Source organism: Monodon monoceros, unplaced genomic scaffold (genome assembly GCF_005190385.1).
Source record: "Monodon monoceros isolate NGI ecotype Baffin Bay Population unplaced genomic scaffold, NGI_Narwhal_1 Super_Scaffold_4, whole genome shotgun sequence".
Taxonomy (NCBI): domain Eukaryota; kingdom Metazoa; phylum Chordata; class Mammalia; order Artiodactyla; family Monodontidae; genus Monodon; species Monodon monoceros.
In genome coordinates, this window is record NW_021703781.1 from 34671435 (window position 1) to 34690286 (window position 18852).

At 40.8% G+C, this 18852-nt stretch overlaps 1 protein-coding gene across 7 annotated transcripts in view; it reads left to right on the forward strand.

The window, feature by feature from the left end:
• The window catches only part of SHLD2 (shieldin complex subunit 2), a 101164-nt gene that overhangs the window by 42761 nt on the left and 39551 nt on the right, over positions 1 to 18852 (forward strand). For all 7 annotated transcript variants that reach the window (XM_029245146.1, XM_029245145.1, XM_029245152.1 and 4 more), the window contains 2 exons: positions 10485 to 12017; positions 15450 to 15557. In XM_029245146.1, the coding sequence (XP_029100979.1) occupies positions 10490 to 12017; positions 15450 to 15557 (1636 nt within the window). In that variant the 5' untranslated portion in view covers positions 10485 to 10489. The remainder of the gene's footprint in view (positions 1 to 10484; positions 12018 to 15449; positions 15558 to 18852) is intronic.

Genomic DNA, 18852 nt, shown 5'->3' on the forward strand with positions numbered 1-18852 from the left:
TTGATAGTTTCTGGCCTTACATTTAGGTCTTTAATCCATTTTGAGCGTATTTTTGTGTATGGTGTTAGGGAGTGATCTAATCTCATACTTTTACATGTACCTGTCCAGTTTGCCCAGCACCACTTGTTGAAGAGGCTGTCCTTTCTCCACTGTACATTCCTGCCTCCTTTATCAAAGATAAGGTGACCATATGTGCGTAGGTTTATCTCTGGGCTTTCTATCCTGTTCCATTGATCTATCTTTCTGTTTTTGTGCCAGTACCATACTGTCTTGATTACTGTAGCTTTGTAGTATAGTCTGAAGTCAGGGAGCCCGATTCCTCCAGCTCCGTTTTTTGTTCCCAAGATTGCTTTGGCTATTCGGGGTCTTTTGTGTTTCCATACAAATTGTGAAATTTTTTGTTCTAGTTCTGTGAAAAATGCCAGTGGTAGTTTGATAGGGATTGCATTGAATCTGTAGATTGCTTTGGGTAGTAGAGCCACTTTCACAATGTTGATTCTTCCAATTCAAGAACATGGTATATCTCTCCATCTATTTGTATCATCTTCAGTTTCTTTCATCAGTGTCTTATAATTTTCTGCATACAGGTCTTTTGTCTCCTTAGGTAGGTTTATTCCTAGATATTTTATTCTTTTTGTTGCAGTGGTAAATGGGAGTGTTTTCTTGATTTCACTTTCAGGTTTTTCATCATTAGTGTATAGGATTGCCAGAGAAATCTGTGCATTAATTTTGTATCCTGCTACTTTACCAAATTCATTGATTAGCTCTAGTAGTTTTCTGGTAGCATCTTTAGGATTCTTTATATATAGTATCATGTCATCTGCAAACAGTGACAGCTTTACTTCTTCTTTTCCGATTTGGATTTGTTTTATTTCCTTTTCTTCTCTGATTGCTGTGGCTAAAACTTCCAAAACTATGTTGAATAAGAGTGGTGAGAGTGGGCAGCCTTGTCTTGTTCCTGATCTTAGTGGAAATGCTTTCAGTTTTTCACCATGGAGGACGATGTTGGCTGTGGGTTTGTCATATATGGCCTTTATTATGTTGGAGAAAGTTCCCTCTATGCCTACTTTCTGGAGGGTTTTTTTTTGGTTTTTGTTTTGTTTTGTTTTGTTTTTGCGGTACACGGGCCTCTCACTCTTGTGGCCTCTCCCATTGCAGAGCACAGGCTCCAGACGTATAGGCTCAGCGGCCATGGCTCACAGGCCTAGCTGCTCCGCGGCATGTGGGATCTTCCCGGACCGGGGCACGAACCTGTGTCCCCTGCATTGGCAGGTGGACGCTCAACCACTGTGCCACCAGGGAAGCCTCTGGAGGGTTTTTATCTTAAATGGTTGTTGAATTTTGTCGAAAGCTTTCTCTGCATCTACTGAGATGACCATATGGTTTTTCTCCTTCAATTTGTAAATATGGTGTATCACATCGATTGATTTGCATATATTGAAGAATCCTTGCATTCCTGGAATAAACTCCACATGATCATGGTGTATGATCCTTTTAATGTGCTGTTGGATTCTGTTTGCTAGTACTTTGTTGAAGATTTTTGCATCTATGTTCATCAGTGATATTGGCCTGTAGTTTTCTTTCTTTGTGACATCCTTGTCTGGTTTTGGTATCAGAGTGATGGTGGCCTCGTAGAATGAGTTTGGGAGTGTTCCTCCCTCTGCTATATTTTGGAAGAGTTTGAGAAGGATAGGTGTTAGCTCTTCTCTAAATTTGATAGAATTCGCCTGTGAAGCCATCTGCTCTTGAGCTTTTGTTTGTTGGAAGATTTTTAATCACAGTTTCAGTTTCAGTGCTTGTGATTGGTTTGTTCATATTTTCTATTTCTTCCTGATTCAGTCTTGGCAGGTTGTGCATTTCTAAGAATTTGTCCATTTCTTCCAGGTTGTCCATTTTATTGGCATAGAGTTGCTTGTAGTAATCTCTCATGATCTTTTTTATTTCTGCAGTGTCAGTTGTTACTTCTCCTTTTTCATTTCTAATTCTATTGATTTGAGTCTTCTCCCTTTTTTTCTTGATGAGTCTGGCTAATGGTTTATCAATTTTGTTTATCTTCCCAAAGAACCAGCTTTCAGTTTTATTGATCTTTGCTATCGTTTCCTTCATTTCTTTTTCATTTATTTCTGATCTGATCTTTATGATTTCTTTCCTTCTGCTAACTTTGGGGGTTTTTTGTTCTTCTTTCTCTAATTGCTTTAGGTGCAAGGTTAGGTTGTTTATTCGAGATGTTTCCTGTTTCTTAAGGTAGGATTGTATTGCTATAAACTTCCCTTTTAGCACTGCTTTTGCTGCATCCCATAGGTTTTGGGTCGTCGTGTCTCCATCGTCATTTGTTTCTAGGTATTTTTTGATTTCCTCTTTGATTTCTTAGTGATCACTTCGTTATTAAGTAGTGTATTATTTAGCCTCCATGTGTTTGTATTTTTTACAGATCTTTTCCTGTAATTGATATCTAGTCTCATAGCATTGTGGTCGGAAAAGATACTTGAAACAATTTCAATTTTCTTAGATTTACCAAGGCTTGACTTGTGACCCAAGATATGATCTATCCTGGAGAATGTTCCATGAGCACTTGAGAAAAAATGTGTATTCTGTTGTTTTTGGATGGAATGTCCTATAAATATCAGTTAAGTCCATCTTGTTTAATGTATCATTTAAAGCTTGTGTTTCCTTATTTATTTTCATTTTGGATGATTTGTCCATTGGTGAAAGTGGGGTGTTAAGTCCCCTACTATGAATGTGTTACTCTCGATTTTGCCTTTTATGGCTGTTAGTATTTGCCTTATGTATTGAGGTGCTTCTACGTTGGGTGCATAAATATTTACAATTGTTATATCTTCTTCTTGTATCGATCCCTTGATCATTATGTAGTGTCCTTCTTTGTCTCTTCTAATAGTCTTTATTTTAAAGTCTATTTTGTCTGATATGAGAATTGCTACTCCAGCTTTCTTTTGGTTTCCATTTGCATGGAATATCTTTTTCCATCCCCTTACTTTCAGTCTGTATGTGTCTCTAGGTCTGAAGTGGATCTCTTGTAGACAGCATATATATGGGTCTTGTTTTTGTATCCATTCATCCAGTCTGTGTCTTTTGGTGGGAGCATTTAATCCATTTACATTTAAGGTAATTATCGATATGTATGTTCCTATTCCCATTTTCTTAATTGTTTTCAGTTTGTTATTGTAGGTCTTTTCCTTCTCTTGTGTTTCTTGCCTAGAGAAGATCCTTTAGCATTTGTTGTAAAGCTGGTTTGGTGGTGCTGAACTCTCTCAGCTTTTGCTTGTCTGTAAAGGTTTTAATTTCTCCATCAAATCTGAATGAGATCCTTGCTGGGTAGAGTAATCTTGGTTGTAGGTTTTTCTCCTTCATCACTTTAAATGTATCCTGCCAGTCCCTTCTGGCTTGCAGAGTTTCTGCTGAAAGATCAGCTGTTAACCTTATGGGGATTCCCTTGTGTGTTATTTGTTGTTTTTCCCTTGCTGCTTTTAATATGTTTTCTTTGTATTTAATTTTTGACAGTTTGATTACTATGTGTGTTGGTGTGTTTCTCCTTGGATTTATCCTGTATGGGACTCTCTGTGCTTCCTGGACTTGATTAACTATTTCCTTTCCCATATTAGGGAAGTTTTCAACTATAATGTCTTCAAATATTTTCTCAGTCCCTTTCTTTTCCTCTTTTTCTTCTGGGACCCCTATAATTCGAATGTTGGTGTGTTTAATGTTGTCCCAGAGGTCTCTGAGACTGTCCTCAGTTCTTTTCATTCTTTTTTCTTTATTCTGCTCCGCAGTAGTTATTTCCACTATTTTATCTTCCAGGTCACTTATCCGTTCTTCTGCCTCAGTTATTCTGCTATTGATCCCATTTAGAGTATTTTTAATGTCATTTATTGTGTTGTTCATCGTTGCTTGTTTCCTCTTTGTTCTTCTAGGTCCTTGTTAAATGTTTCTTGCATTTTCTCTATTCCATTTCCAAGATTTTGGATCTTTACTATCATTATTCTGAATTCTTTTTCAGGTAGACTGCCTATTTTCTCTTCATTTGTTAGGTCTGGTGGGTTTTTATCTTGCTTCTTCCTCTGCTGTGTGTTTTTCTGTCTTTTCATTTTGCTTATCTTACTGTGTTTGGGATCTCCTTTTTGCAGGCTGCAGGTTTGTATTTCCCGCTGTTTTTGGTGTCTGTCCCCAGTGGCTAAAGTTGGTTCAGTGGGTTGTGTAGGCTTCCTGGTGGAGGGGACTAGTGCCTGTGTTCTGGTGGATGAGGCTGGATCTTGTCTTTCTGGTGGGCAGGTCCACGTCTGGTGGTGTGTTTTGGGGTGTCTGTGGACTTAGTATGATTTTCGGCAGCCTGTCTGCTATTGGGTTGGGTTGTGTTCCTGTCTTGCTAGTTGTTTGGCATAGGGTGTCCAGCACTGTAGCTTGCTGGTTGTTGAGTGAAGCTGGGTGTTGGTGTTGAGATGGAGATCTTTGGGAGATATTCGCTGTTTAATATTAAGTGGAGCTGGGAGGTCACTTGTGGACTAGTGTCCTGAAGTTGGCTTTCCCATCTCAGAGGCACAGCACTGACTCCTGGCTGCAGCACTAAGAGCCTTTCATCCACATGGCTCAGAATAAAAGGGAGAGAAGGAAGGAAGGAAGGGAGGGAGGGAGGGAGGGAGGGAGGGAGGAAGGAAGGAAGGAAGGAAGGAAGGAAGGAAGGAAGGAGATAAAATAAAGTAAGGTAAAATGAAAGTTATTTAAATAAAAAAAATTATTAAGAAAAAAAAATTTTTTAAGTAAAAAAACGGATGGATAGAACCCTAGGACAAATGCTGAAAGCAAAGCTATACAGACAAAATCTCACACAGAAGCATACACATACACACTCACAAAAAGAGGAAAAGGGGAGAAAATAATAAATCTTGCTCTCAAAGTCCACCTCCTCAGTTTGGGATGATTCGTTGTCTATTCAGGTATTCCAGAGATGCAGGGTACATCAAGTTGATTGTGGAGATTTAATCCGCTGCTCCTGACGCTGCTGGGAGAGATTTCCCTTTCTCTTCTTTGTTTGCACAGCTCCCGGGGCTCAGCTTTGGATTTGGCCCCGCCCCTGCGTGTAGGTCGCCGGAGGGTGTCTGTTCTTCGCTCAGACAGGACGGGGTTAAAGGAGCCGCTGATTCGGGGGCTCCGGCTCACTCTGGCCTGGGAAAGGGAGGGGTACGGAGTGCAGGGCGAGCCTGCGGCGGCAGAAGCCGTCGTGACATTGCACCAGCCTGAGGCGTGCCGTGCGTTCTCCCGGGGAAGTTGTCCCTGGATCACGGGACCCTGGCAGTGGTGGGCTGCACAGGCTCCCCGGAAGGGAGGTGTGGATAGTGAGCTGTGCTGGCACACAGGATTCTTGGTGGCGGCAGCAACAGCCTTAGCGTCTCATGCCCGTCTCTGGGGTCCGCGCTGTTAGCCGCGGCTCGCACCCGTCTCTGGAGCTCCTTTAAGCAGCGCTCTTAATCCCCTCTCCTCGCGCACCAGGAAACAAAGAGGGAAGAAAAAGTCTCTTGCCTCTTCAGCAGCTCCAGACTTTTTCCCGGACTCCCTCCCCGCTAGCCGTGGTGCACTAACCCCTGCAGGCTGTGTTCACGCCGCCAACCCCAGTCCTCTCCCTGCGCTCTGACCGAAGCCCGAGCCTCAGCTCCCAGCCCCGCCCGCTCCAGCGGGTGAGCAGAGAAGCCTCTCGGGCTGGTGAGTGCCGGTCGGCACCGATCCTCTGTGCAGGAATCTCTCTGCTTTGCCCTCCGCACCCCTGTGGCTGTGCTCTCCTCCACGGCTCCGAATTTTCCCCCTTTCGCCACCCTTTGTCTCCGCCCGCGAAGGGACTTCTAGTGTGTGGAAACCTTTCCTCCTTCACGGCTCCCTCCCACTGGTGCAGGTCTCGTTCCTATTCTTTTGTCTCTGTTTATTCTTTTTTCTTTTGCCCTACCCAGGTGCGTGGGAAGTTTCTTGCCTTTTGGGAGGTCTGAGGTCTTCTGCCATTGTTCGGTAGGTGTTCTGTAGGACTTGTTCCACGTGTAGATGTATTTCTGATGTACCAGAAGGGGAGGAAGGTGATCTCCGCGTCTTACTCTTCCGCCATCTTCCCCTAGATCTTCCATTTGGTTTTGATGTAACTTTTCAACTTGAACATTTTTGCTGTGTTATTTGGGGCCCCCTAGTGGCCAATTTAATAATGATATATAGATAGTAAACTGTCAGTTAGATCTAATGTACCAATTATTCTTTATGCAGATTATTCTTTCTATGAGGATTAGATGGGGTCCCACGCGATATGTGGTTATAGTATTTATGATACTTAGCCCTCTTTGTTTTGTTATGGGTCAAGACTTGACACCTAAACTTACTATAATTTTGTTTCCTTAGTAATAATTCACTATTATAAACTGTTTGAAAATAGCGGTATATCTTTGTTTTAGCTGCTAATAAGTTAACAGCTGACATCATTGTTCTCAGCTCTTATTCTCCAATGTTAGATTTAGGTCCATTGTTGTATGTCTATTGGAACACCATATCCAGTTTGAAGATTGTGAAAGAAAAACCTGAATTACCAAACAAAAAAAAGGTCTGATTATTATAAAAATAATGAACATTCATTATTCTTCACAATAAAACTTTTAAAATATAGAAATCTTAAAAAAAAATCATCCTTAATCTTGCTTCCCAATGTTTTTCTTTCTAGGATTAAAAAAAAATTTTTATTTATTTGGCTGCACTGCATCTTAGTTGCAGCACGTGGGATCTTTCAGTTGCGGCATGTGGGGTCTTTAGTTGCGGCATGCGACCTCTTAGTTGTGGCATGCAGGATCTTTAGTTGTGGCATGCAAACTCTTAGTTGCAGCATGCGGGATCTTTAGCTGTGGCATGTGAACTCTTAGTTGAGGCATGTGGAATCTAGTTCCCTGACCAGGGATCGAACCCTTGCCCCCTCTGTTAGTCATTAGTCATTAGTTGTGGAGATATACATCTGGTGGTCATTAGTCATTAGTAATGGAGATATACACCTGGTGGTCATTAGTCATGCCATCAGATATACATCTGGTGGTCATTAGTCATGACATCAGATATACATCTGGTGGTCATTAGTCACCAGTGATGGAGATATACATCTGGTAGTCATTAGTCATTAGTAATGGAGATATACATCTGGCCTTCATTAGTCATTACATCAGATATACATCTGGTGGTCATTAGTCATTAGTGATGGGGATATACATCTGGTAATCATTAGAAGGTATTTAGATCCTGAGACTGAAAGAAAATCACCTAGGGGGTGAGTGCAGAGAGAGAGCCAAGTACTGGGCCCTTGAGTAAGAAGTTGAGGAGATGAGGAGGAGCTAGCAAAGGAGACTGAGAAGGAGCGACTGGGGAGGTAGTGTGAGGTGGGATGAGAATCAAGAGGATGTGGTATCCCTAAAGTCAGATAAAAAGAAGAAAGCGGTGATCAGTGGTGTCAAATCCTGCTGACAGTCCGAGTAAGTTGAAAATGGGGAGTTGACTGATGCTAAGGTGGAGGTTATTGGGGACCTTGAAATATGCCGTTTCAGTGGAGTGGTTTGGACCAATGCTTGACTGGAGTGGGTTTAAGAGAGAATGGGAGCAGAGGGAATATTGACAGTTCTTTCAAGGAATTTTGCTGTAGAGGAGAGCAGAAAAGTGGTGCAATAAGTGGGGTGGAGGAGCTGAGGAATAACACCTTGAGGAGCAATCACAGCATGTTTGTTTGTTGATGGAGATGCTCCAGTAAAGAGAGAAAAATCAAGATTTAGGAGAAAAGGGGAGACTTGTTGAAACCTGAGTAGGAAAGAGGGTATAAGATCTAATGTCTAAGTGAGGAAGAGACGGCTTTGCATAGAAGCATGAACAGTTAGTTCGTCTGTAGTAATAGGAAGTTGGGCAAAGTATATGGGTATGATAGAAGTGGGTAAATATGTTGTTGACAAGTTGTAAATGATCACCAGCTGCACTTGAAGGTAGGGGAGGAGATGCTGGGGATTTAAAGAGTAAAAAGGTATAAAAGAGTTATCTTGGAGAACGAATGGACAGGAAAAGATAAGATTGCTGGGTACTACCTTGAGGTTAGTGGTAATGAACTAACCAATGACTAGTTTTCATTGGTTACAGGTGTAGAGAAGGCGGTGATTGAACTAGGGTTCGAGTTTAGCTGGCCAATACCTTGGAGATGAGAGCAGCAGAATTAGAGAAGTATGATAGGGAACGATTATAATAAGGGACCATGGAATCTAAGCTGGTTAAGGAGGGAAGTGAAGAATGAGGCTGTAAAAATGAAGTGTGATCATTGTGTTCAACGTAGATCCCTTGTGGTCAAAGAACTGTTGGAGTTGTGCATTTAGAGGGGGTAAGTTGAAGATAGGAGAAAGTAGAGTTGAAAGCTTAAATTGAAATTAAGGAAAAATATGTAGTTATTGATAATGGTAGTTATATGATTATGAGAATGGATAACTGAGGTAGGGTGGAGAATAAAATAAGTGGAGGAGAAGAGGGCAAGGAACCAAGAGGCCAGGTTATTGGAAGGAACACCCACATTGATACCGAAATCACAAGAATTATAATTGGATAGGTTATTAGATTTGGAAGAGATGACCATGAACAAATCTTCAAGGAATGATAAGAGTGATTGGGGATAATAGCTGTTGTTTCCTGTACACTGCCATACTTCCCATACTTCCAAATGGACTTTTCATGATTTGAAACTTTCTTACCTTTTTACAAAGGACCCTGTACTCTCATCAGAAGTCCTCAAACATACCATGGTCTTTCATAACTCCGCCTTTTACAGCTGCTCGTTCTTTTGTTTAGATGCTTAGAGCCATAGTGCTTACCTTCCATAGGAGCATTGCTCCCCAGGAGACTACTGTTTCCTATTTATAGCTTATTGTATTTATTACATTATTTTTAAACTATGAGTTTACATTCACTACTTTTCTCTCCTTTTTGTTTTTTTAAAACCAGGCTGACAGTTCTCTTAGGCCAGGGACTTAATCTGTCTTTTTGTCCCTGTAGCACTATAAAAAATTTATCAGCAAACTCTAGGAATAGATCTATTTAATAAATACTCTTTGGGGATTTCCCTGGCGGTCCACTGGTTAGGACGCTGCACTTTCACTGCCAAGGTCATGGTTGTATCCCTGGTTGGGGAACTAAGATCCCGTAAGCCACGCAGCGTGGCCAAAAAAAAACCAAAAAAAAAAACCCACAAACTTTTTGAAAGTCAGTTATTATCAAAATATTGGTATGTTTCTTTATTTTTATCTCACTAAATATGATGCTTACTTAGATTTACTTATATCAAGTGCCACAGTTAATGAAAAACTGTTTAAATTATAATGAGTTTTTTAATCTGTGTATTACAAAGTGACTTTTCTTAATCTGGTGTATTTTAGAGAAGATTAAAAATACAGAAGCAACTATTGATTATGCTAACAGATTAAAGATAGATAATACAGTCACTTGGACATCTTGAAAAGAGCCTTGGTTTGTTGGGGTTTTTTTTGCGGTACGCGGGCCTCTCTCTGTTTTGGCCTCTCCCGTTGCGGAGCACAGGCTCCGGACGCGCAGGCTCAGCGGCCATGGCTCACGGGCCCAGCCGCTCCGCGGCATGTGGGATCTTCCCGGACTGGGGCACAAACCCGTGTCCCCTGCATCGGCAGGCAGACTCTCAACCACTGGCCACCAGGGAAGCCCCAGAGCCTTGGTTTTTTATTTTCTCTCTGGTTCAAGCCTTCTGTTTTGATCTTGGGAATTGAAACGTGTGTGTGTGTGTGTTTACTTTTTTTTTTTTTTAATATTTATTTATTCATTTTGGCTGTGGGGATGTCTTAGCTGCGGCACTCGGGATCTTCGTTTCGGCGTGCGGGATCCTTTATTGCGGCATGCAGACTCAGTTGCTGCATGCGTGTGGAGTCTGGTTCCCGGACCAGGGATCAAACCCGGGCCCCCTGCATTGGGAGCATGGAGTCTTACCCACTGGACCACCAGGGAAGTCCCTAATCTTGGGAACTGAGTTCACAGTTGAAGGAAGGAGGCCCTAAACTTACATAATCAATGGAGTAAAGGAAACAGGAGATTTAAAGGTGACTATAGTGCAGTTGAACAAATGCTGTTTCCTGCCTTCTTAACTAAGTTATTGTTTAAATGGTGCAAGTTTTTCAACACAAAAAAGTGACCATGCTAAGGATTTACTCGTTTGATGTTAGTATACTGAGCTTTATTTTCCTTAAAGAGAGTCTTTATGTGAGCAATTTTTGTGGATGCTTTGGTTTCTCCTTACGATTTCTTATATATTTCTTACTTTTATAATTAAATGGAGTAACGATGTGAATCACCAATTAATTATGTTTTTGATTCATAGTTTATATTATATTTGCTTTGGGGATATAAGTTAATATCAACTTATAAAAATTTAATGACAAGGGCTTATTTTAGATTTTTTATTTTTTCAGAAACCATGAGTGGAGGATCTCAAGTCCACATTTTTTGGGGTGCTCCAATCAGTCCACTAGAAATGACAGTATCACAGGAACCAACTTCTTTAGTGTCCACTGCGGACCCCTGGAAAGAAATTCAGCTTTTGTACGATCACCATTCCTTACATCTGAAGGATGAAAAATGCAGGCACAAAAGTCTTGAGGATTATCAGGCCCTGGAATCTCTGGACCCTCCAGATCTTCCTCGTGGTCATTTTCCAGCAAACTCTGTGAACAGATCTGTTCACGTGAAAGATGACTTCACACATTGCATTTCTGAAACACAAACTATAAAATCCCAGAAGAGTCACCCCTTGGGGTTGAGTGATAGAACCAACTCCAGTGATCAAATATGTGGATTTAAGGCCAGATTTCAACATTTAACTGAAGAAGAAAAGTATCAAAAGCTTTTCAGTGAACATAAGAAAATCACAGTTGAACAGCCTAAAGATCAATCAAATATACATGGTCAGAATGTTCCAAAAAATTCCTTTCAGTTAGATCATAAGTGTGCAGCTATATTGGATGTGATCTGTGGTGCTGAACAGACTAATACGGGGCCAGGAGCTATGGAAACAAACTGTGCACCAACAGAGCATCATGAAATACAAAACCAGTGTCGGGAATTATTTTCCTCTAGCACAGTAGACAAACCAAGGCCTGAAGGAACAGTTAGGAAGGTCTCAGGCCTTAAAATATCCACTGATACTGAATTTCTCAGTGTAATGACCTCCAGCCAGGTTGCTTTTTTAGCTCAAAGGAAGTATAAAGGGCAGAATTCTATAAATAAAGGAACCATTAAAATGGAGATTGAACCAGAGGCAAGTCATGGGGAAATAAGAATAACTGAAGATAATTTGATTCAGCCCAATGATGATTCTACAGAAGGATATGAAGGTGGACAGAACCAAGCCTGTTCCCTTGAACTTTTTAGTCCTGAAACAAAAAATAGCCACATTCTCTTGAACACCGATAAAGGTCTTGAAGAAAATATAGGATCTCAAGAACTTTTCCATTTTGATGATAAATTGACACCAAATGAGATACGCATTGAGTCCTGTAGCTCAGGAATACTGTGTTCCCAATTAAATACCTTCCACAAAAGTTCTGTTGAAAGAGGTTGGACCTCTGAAGATAAATCAGGCCATCCTCAAGCTCTATCTGAAGTCCCCCACGTCGCTAAGAAAATCAAGTTGATTTCTAATCAGAGAGATCATACTGTAACAGTGCACCAGAGGAATGTGTCTGGATTTAAGGGCATTAAAAAAACATCGTTAATAAAAAACTGTGATTCTGAAAGTCAGAAGTATAATTGTTTAGTCATGGTGTTATCTCCATGTCATGTGAAAGAAATAAACATAAAATCTGGACCAAATTCTGGCTCTAAAGTGCCTTTAGCAACAATTGTGGTAATTGACCAATCAGAAATTAAGAAGAAGGTTTTTCTGTGGAGGACTGCAGCGTTTTGGGCACTTACAGTGTTTCTTGGAGATATAATTTTACTCACGGGTAAGGTCATCATGGTATAGTGGGAGTTTATTTTACAAAGCTGTGGGCTTTTTCCCCCTCCCACTTTAAGCCTTTGAGGATTCTCCCTTTACCCTTTGCCTCTCAGGGTTCCAGCAATGATCGAGTTCCTTATGGCATCCGCGTTGGTCTCTTCACCCCTTCCCAGGGTCCTGTGCGTTGCCATTTCTGAGCGTTTGTCTGTCCTTCTTAGTTCTGTCCCTCCTTCCCACTCATCTTCTCCTTAAGAAGCCTTCTCTGCTTGCTCCTCCTTTCATTCACTGTGCTAGCATTCATGTCGTGTATCATCAGACTCTTTCTTTGTGTTTTATAGTTTTATTTATGTATATCTTTTTTTTTACCCTTTTCCTTAGGTGTATTAACCATCTTATGATAAAAGGACAATACATCTACTACTTAATCCCTAATAAAGCTGTGCACACTACATTCTTATTGAGGGAACATAGAATTTCTGTTGCATTTTAAAATTATTTAAATTACTGTAGGGCCTTGAACAACATGGATTTGAACTGCATGGGTCCACTTATATGTGCATACTTTTCAATTGTAAACACTACAGTACTCCACTGTTCGTGGTTGGTTGAATCCGTGGATGTGGAGGAACAAGGGATATGGAGGGCTGACTGTAAAGTTATAGATGCGTTAACCCCACGTTATTCAAGGGTCGCTATTAATCACATTTGGAAATATGGAAAAGAGAAACTCCTGGTATTATACCAACCTCGTATAACCGCCAGTGGAGTTTTGGAGTGTTAACCTTCCTCTTATCTTCCCCGTGCTTCTCAATCTGTGTCTGCATACATGGGTAATAGCTGATATTTATTGGGAACTTACTTAGTGTCAGTCCCTGTTTCAAACTTTATGTGTCTTTCAACTCTAGGAGGAGAGCACTGATTATCATCCTCATTTTTCAGCTGGAGGAAATTGGGACCCAGGGAAGTGAAGTAACTTGTCCACTGTCACCCAGCTAGGAGGTGGCAAAGCAGGGTTTCACCCAGACTCCAGAATCCCTACTCTTAATATACAATTGTAATCATGAAAAACAGTTTGTATCCTGCTTTTTCACGTGAAAAAAGAAATCTTAACATTTTGTTACGTGTCCTTTATTGATTTAAAGATAAGCACACCAGTGAATTAGGGCAGAGATACCAGTCATTTTAAGAATGAATCCCAGGACTTCCCTGGTGGTGCAGTGGTTAAGAATCTGCCTGCCAATGCAGGGGACGCGGGTTCGAGCCCTGGTCTGGGAGGATTCCACATGTCGTGGAGCAACTAAGCCCTTGCACCACAACTACTGAGCCTGTGCTCTAGAGCCTGTGACAGCCACACTACTGAGCACGCGTGCCACAACTACTGAAGCCTGCGCGCCTAGAGCCCCTGCTCCACAACAAGAGAAGCCACCGCAATGAGAAGCCCACGTACCGCAGCGAAGAGTAGTACCCGCTCGCCGCAACTAGAGAAAGCCCACACGCGGCAACGAAGACCCAACACAGCCAAAAATAAATAAATAAAAAAAAATAAATAAATAAGTGGACTTCCCAATCTTAATTAAAAAAAAAAAAAAGAATGAATCCCAGGACTTCCCTGGTGGCATGCAGTGGTTGAGAATCTGCCCGCCAATGCAGGGGACACGGGTTCGAGCCCGGGTCCGGGAAGATCCCACATGCTGCAGAGCAACTAAGCCTGTGTGCCACAACTGCTGAAGCCCGCGTGCCTAGGGCCCGTGCTCCGCAACAAAGAGAAGCCACCGCTTTGAGAAGCCCGCGCACTGCAACGAAGAGTAGCCCCCACTTGTCAAAACTAGAGAAACGCCCGCGGGCAGCAATGACGACCCAACGCAGCCAAAAATAAGTGAATAAATAAATAAATTTATTTAAAAAAATAGCATGAATCCCAGACCAGGATGAAGTTGATTGAGCTTAATAGCACATCTAAAGAAAATGTGATAGAGAAGAGGTGTGGGTCAGCCTTAGAAGTTTATAAAGAAAAATCAAGGCAATCAATCACTGGTAATCCCTACCAGATGGTTTGCTGGGGGAGTGAGAACCTTAGCTAATATACACTGGTATTTGTGTAAGATTGTCAGGTGCAGTCCCTACTGAAGAGATGAACATGGGATTGTAACAGCTTGGCATAGTCTTGTCTTACTGGCGGTATCCTTATTCGGTGGCAGCTCAGGTCATCTAACTCAGCTCTGTTCTGATTCAGTGCTTGCTGAGCAGCCCTTTCCGTATGACTTGGCTTCCAAGGTGTAAAACTGCCTACAAGGTGAGAACAGGCTGCAAGTGTTGTTCTTTGGCAATTAATGCCTTGTTGTATATTTAAACAAAAAGATTGTGTTCTGTTTTGGGTTTTTTTGTCTCATTAACTGAGCTTATGCTGCAGAGCTGAAATCTATTTTTGGAGTGCTGAAAAAAATGAGGTTCCCCAGACCATAAAGAGAGGGTTAGACCGTGGACCATGGTTACTTTACCAAGGCATTACTGTCACTGTGTGTGCCTCCCAGGAGGCCTTTACCTAGCAGATGGAGACTCAACCCTGCTATCTCTCTATCTTTTCCTAGTGTCCATACAATTGTTAACAACTAGGTAACATTCTGTGAAGTGATTTACCACAATTTACTTAACCATTTTCCTATTATAGAATATTTAAATTATTTCTATGAACACTTTTTTTAACAGGTTTTTTTGTTTGTTCTGTTTTGCTTTATTTTCTTAGGAAAAAATAGTATCTAGTTCACAATTTCTGAATAAGAATGCCTTACGTTATGCTTATTAGCAGAAGGGGTAAATGCATACTGAATATATATATATATATATATATATATTTTTTTTTTTTTTTTTTGCGGTACGCGGGCCTCTCACTGTTGTGGCCTCCCCCGTTGCGGAGCACAGGCTCCGGACGCGCAGGCTCAGCGGCCATGGCTCACGGGCCCAGCCGCTCCGTGGCATGTGGGATCTTCCCGGACCGGGGCACGAACCCGTGTCCCCTGCATCGGCAGGCGGACTCTCAACCACTGCGCCACCAGGGAAGCCCGGCAGGCAGATTCTTAACCACTGTGCCACCGGGGAAGTCCCTATTCACTGTTAATTTATCAGAAGTATACATTGTACCATTTACCTTAAGTGAACAAAAACCATTAAACTTCTATCTGTGGAGCAGAGCTTCCATATTGATATTGTTTGAATATACAGAAGCAATTTTGTTATTTTACCTACATACAGACATACCTAGATTCCGAGTTCAGATTTGCTGTTTTATCATTTTGTTCCTTTAGGCAGATGATTTACCCTGTTTGAACTTCAGTTAGCTAGCATGTGAGAGGCATGCACAGTATTTTGCTATGACAGGTATGTTAACCACAATGTGAAGGAATTTTTGGCATGATCAGAACTTTTTTTTTCCCCTTTCTAGATGTTACCATCCATGAGGATCATTGGGTTGGTGAGACAGTACTGCAATCAACATTTACCAGTCACTTATTAAATCTTGGGAGTTATTCATCTGTCCATCCTGAAGAATGTAAGACACATTTTAAATATAATAATTTCTTAGTATTTGAAGTATATTAGAAAAAAGTAGGGTTAAAATGGTAATGTTACAAAATGTCTTCTAAACAAGTTAGCTGAAAGGTATTAGTTTATTTTCTTTGTAAGAATGAAAATAGAATTTACAAAAATTAACTTGTATAGTATAATCATATTTAAGAAATATTGGGGGCTTCCCTGGTGGCGCAGTAGTTAAGAATCTGCCTGTCAATGCTGGGGACATGGGTTCAAGCCCTGGTCCGGGAAGATCCCACATGCCGCAGAGCAACTAAGCCCATGCGCCACCACTACTGAGCTTGCACTCTAGAGCCCGCGAGCCACAACTACTGAGCCCACGTGCCACAACTGCTGAAGCCCATGCACCTAGAGCCTGTGCTCCACAACAAGAGAAGCTACCATAATGAGAAACCCACACACTGCAACATAGAGTAGCCCCTGCACACCACAACTAGAGAAAGCCTGCACGCAGCAATGGAGACCCAACACAGCCAAAAGTTAAATAAATTAATTAAATAAATTTAATTTAAAAAAAGAAAAAAATATTGGGGTTCATGTTTCATTTTCTTATTTTTCTTAGAGTCAATATAGTCATGGTTCTTAACCTTTTAGCAAGTCATAGACCTCTTTGAGAAGCTATGGGCCATTTCTTCAGAAAAATAGACTTAAGTAGATAGATATAAAGCCTTGCATATCATTCCAAGTGGTTCCAGGGACCTCAGAAGTTCTTCTGTGGAGTTTCTGAGCCTCTGGAATTCTTGAGGTAATGAAAAGAGGGGGTTGTATGGCAAATACATGTTCAGTTTTAAAAGAAACCACCAAACTGTTTTCCAGAGTGGCTCCTACCAGCAGTGTATCTTGTAGTTTCTCTGCATCCTTGTCAGCATTTGGTATTGTCCTGTTTTGAAATAGTAGCCATTCTAATCAGTGTGTAGTGATATCTCATTGTGGTATTAATTTGCATTTCTCTAGTGGCACAAGACAGATCTAATAGACAGAATATAACTAAGGACATAAAAGATCTAAATAACATAGTGAACAGTGTTGATCCGATGAATAGGATAGATCCTATGGATATAAATTGAACTCTACATTCTAATGATAGAAATATGCATTTTTGTCATGTGTCCACAACACAGTCAGGAAAATTGATCCTATTAGGTCATAAAGAAAATGTCAGTAACTTCTATAAAGTGGAATTATTACAAACATGCTGATCAAATGGTATAAAACTAGAATTTATTAACAACAACAACAGCATGTCCTATATCTGGAAATTTTAAACCTATTAAAAAAATCCTGGGTGAAAAAGGAAATACAAACTGATATTATAGAATTAAAAAAAAATAATGACAGTGAAAACACTGCATGTCAGAATCTCTGGGATGCATTTAAGGGAGTTATCAAAGAAAAATTTGTTAGCTAAACTCTTTTTATCAATAAAAATAAATGAATTAAATTCCAAACTCAGAAAACTAGCAAAAGAACAACAAAGTAAAGCAGAGAAACAGAAATGAAATAATAAATTAATAAGAATAAGAATTTAAAAATGATAATTTTCGCGTTTCAAAAAAAGATGAACCAACTAGTTAATTTGATCAAGAAAAAAGGGAGGCATGCACCCCAATGTTCATTGCAGCACTATTTACAATAACTAAGACATGAAAGCAACCTAAATGTCCACTGACAGAGGAATGAATAAAGAAGGTGTATGTGTATACAATGGAATATTACTCAGCCATAAAAAAGAATGAAATAATGCCATTTGCAGCAACATGGATGGACCTAGAAATTATCATATTAAGTGAAGTAAGTCAGAGCACTCATATGTGGAGTCTAATTTTTTAAAAAAATGATACAAGTGAACTAATTTACAAAACAGAAACAAACTTACAGATATGGAAAACAAACTTATGGTTACCAAAGGGGAAACATGGCGAGGAGGGATAAATCAGGAGCTTGGGATTAACATACACACATAACTATATATAAGGTAGATACCAGCAAGGACCTGCTGTATAACACAGGGAGCTCTACTCGATGTTCTGTAATAACCTATATGAGAAAAGAGTCTGAAAAAGAATGAATATATGTATATGTAAACTGAATCACTTCATTGTACACCTGAAACTAACAAAACATTATAAATCAACTGTAATACAATAAAGTTAAAAAGAAAGAAAAGAAAAAGAAAACGAAAAGAAAAAAGGGAGAAAGCACAAAGATACAGAATAAATGACAAGGAGAAAATAACCATTGAAACAGAAATTAAAAACCAATAAAAGGGAACTTCCCTAGTGGCACAGTGGTTAAGAATCTGCCTGTCAATGCAGGGGGCACAGGTTCGATCCCTAGTCCGGGAAGATCCCACATGCCTTGGAGCTACTGAGCCTGTGGGCCACAACTACTGAAGCCCGTGCACTCTAGGGCCTGCGTGCTGCAACTACTGAGCCCACGCGCCTAGAGCCCGTGCTCTGCAATAAGAGAAGCCACAACAATGATAAGCCCATGCACTGCAACGAAGAGCCTGCGCTCACTGCAACTAGAGAAAGCCCGCACGCAGCAATGAAGACCCAAGGCAGTCAAAAATAATAATATGTTAAAAAAATAAAAGGGTATTTTACAGAACTTAATGCAAATAAATTTGAAAAAGCTAGATATATAATTTTCTAGGGAAATACAGATTGCCAGAATTGATCCCGTTAGAGATAGAAAGCTTAAACTGACCAGTTTCTATAGAAGAAATACAGGGAATTCCCTGGCCTTCCAGTGGTTAGGACTCTGTGCTTCCACTGCTGGAGGCCCCAGTTGGATCCCTGGTCTGGGAACTAAGACCCCACAAGCGGTGAGGTGCAGCCAAAAAAAAAAAAAAAAAGAATTAAGGAGCTACCATACAAAAAAGTGCCGGGCCCAGATAGTTTCATAGGAAATTCTACCAAACCTTCAAAGATCAGATAATTCCAATGGTGTTAAAGTTATTTCAGAGTATTTTTTTAAATTAATTAATTTATTTTTGGCTGTGTTGGGTCTTTGTTGCTGTGCGTGGGCCTTTCTCTAGTTGGGACGAGCAGGGGCTACTGTTTGTTGTGCTGCATGGGCTTCTCATTGCAGTGGCTTCTTTTGTTGCACAGGCTCTAGGCGTGTGGGCTTCAGTAGTTGTGGCATGCGGGCTAAGTAGTTGTGGCTCATGGGCTCTAGAGTGCAGGCTCAGTAGTTGTGGCACATGGGCTTAGTTGCTCTGCTGCATGTGGGATCTTCTCGACCAGGGCTCC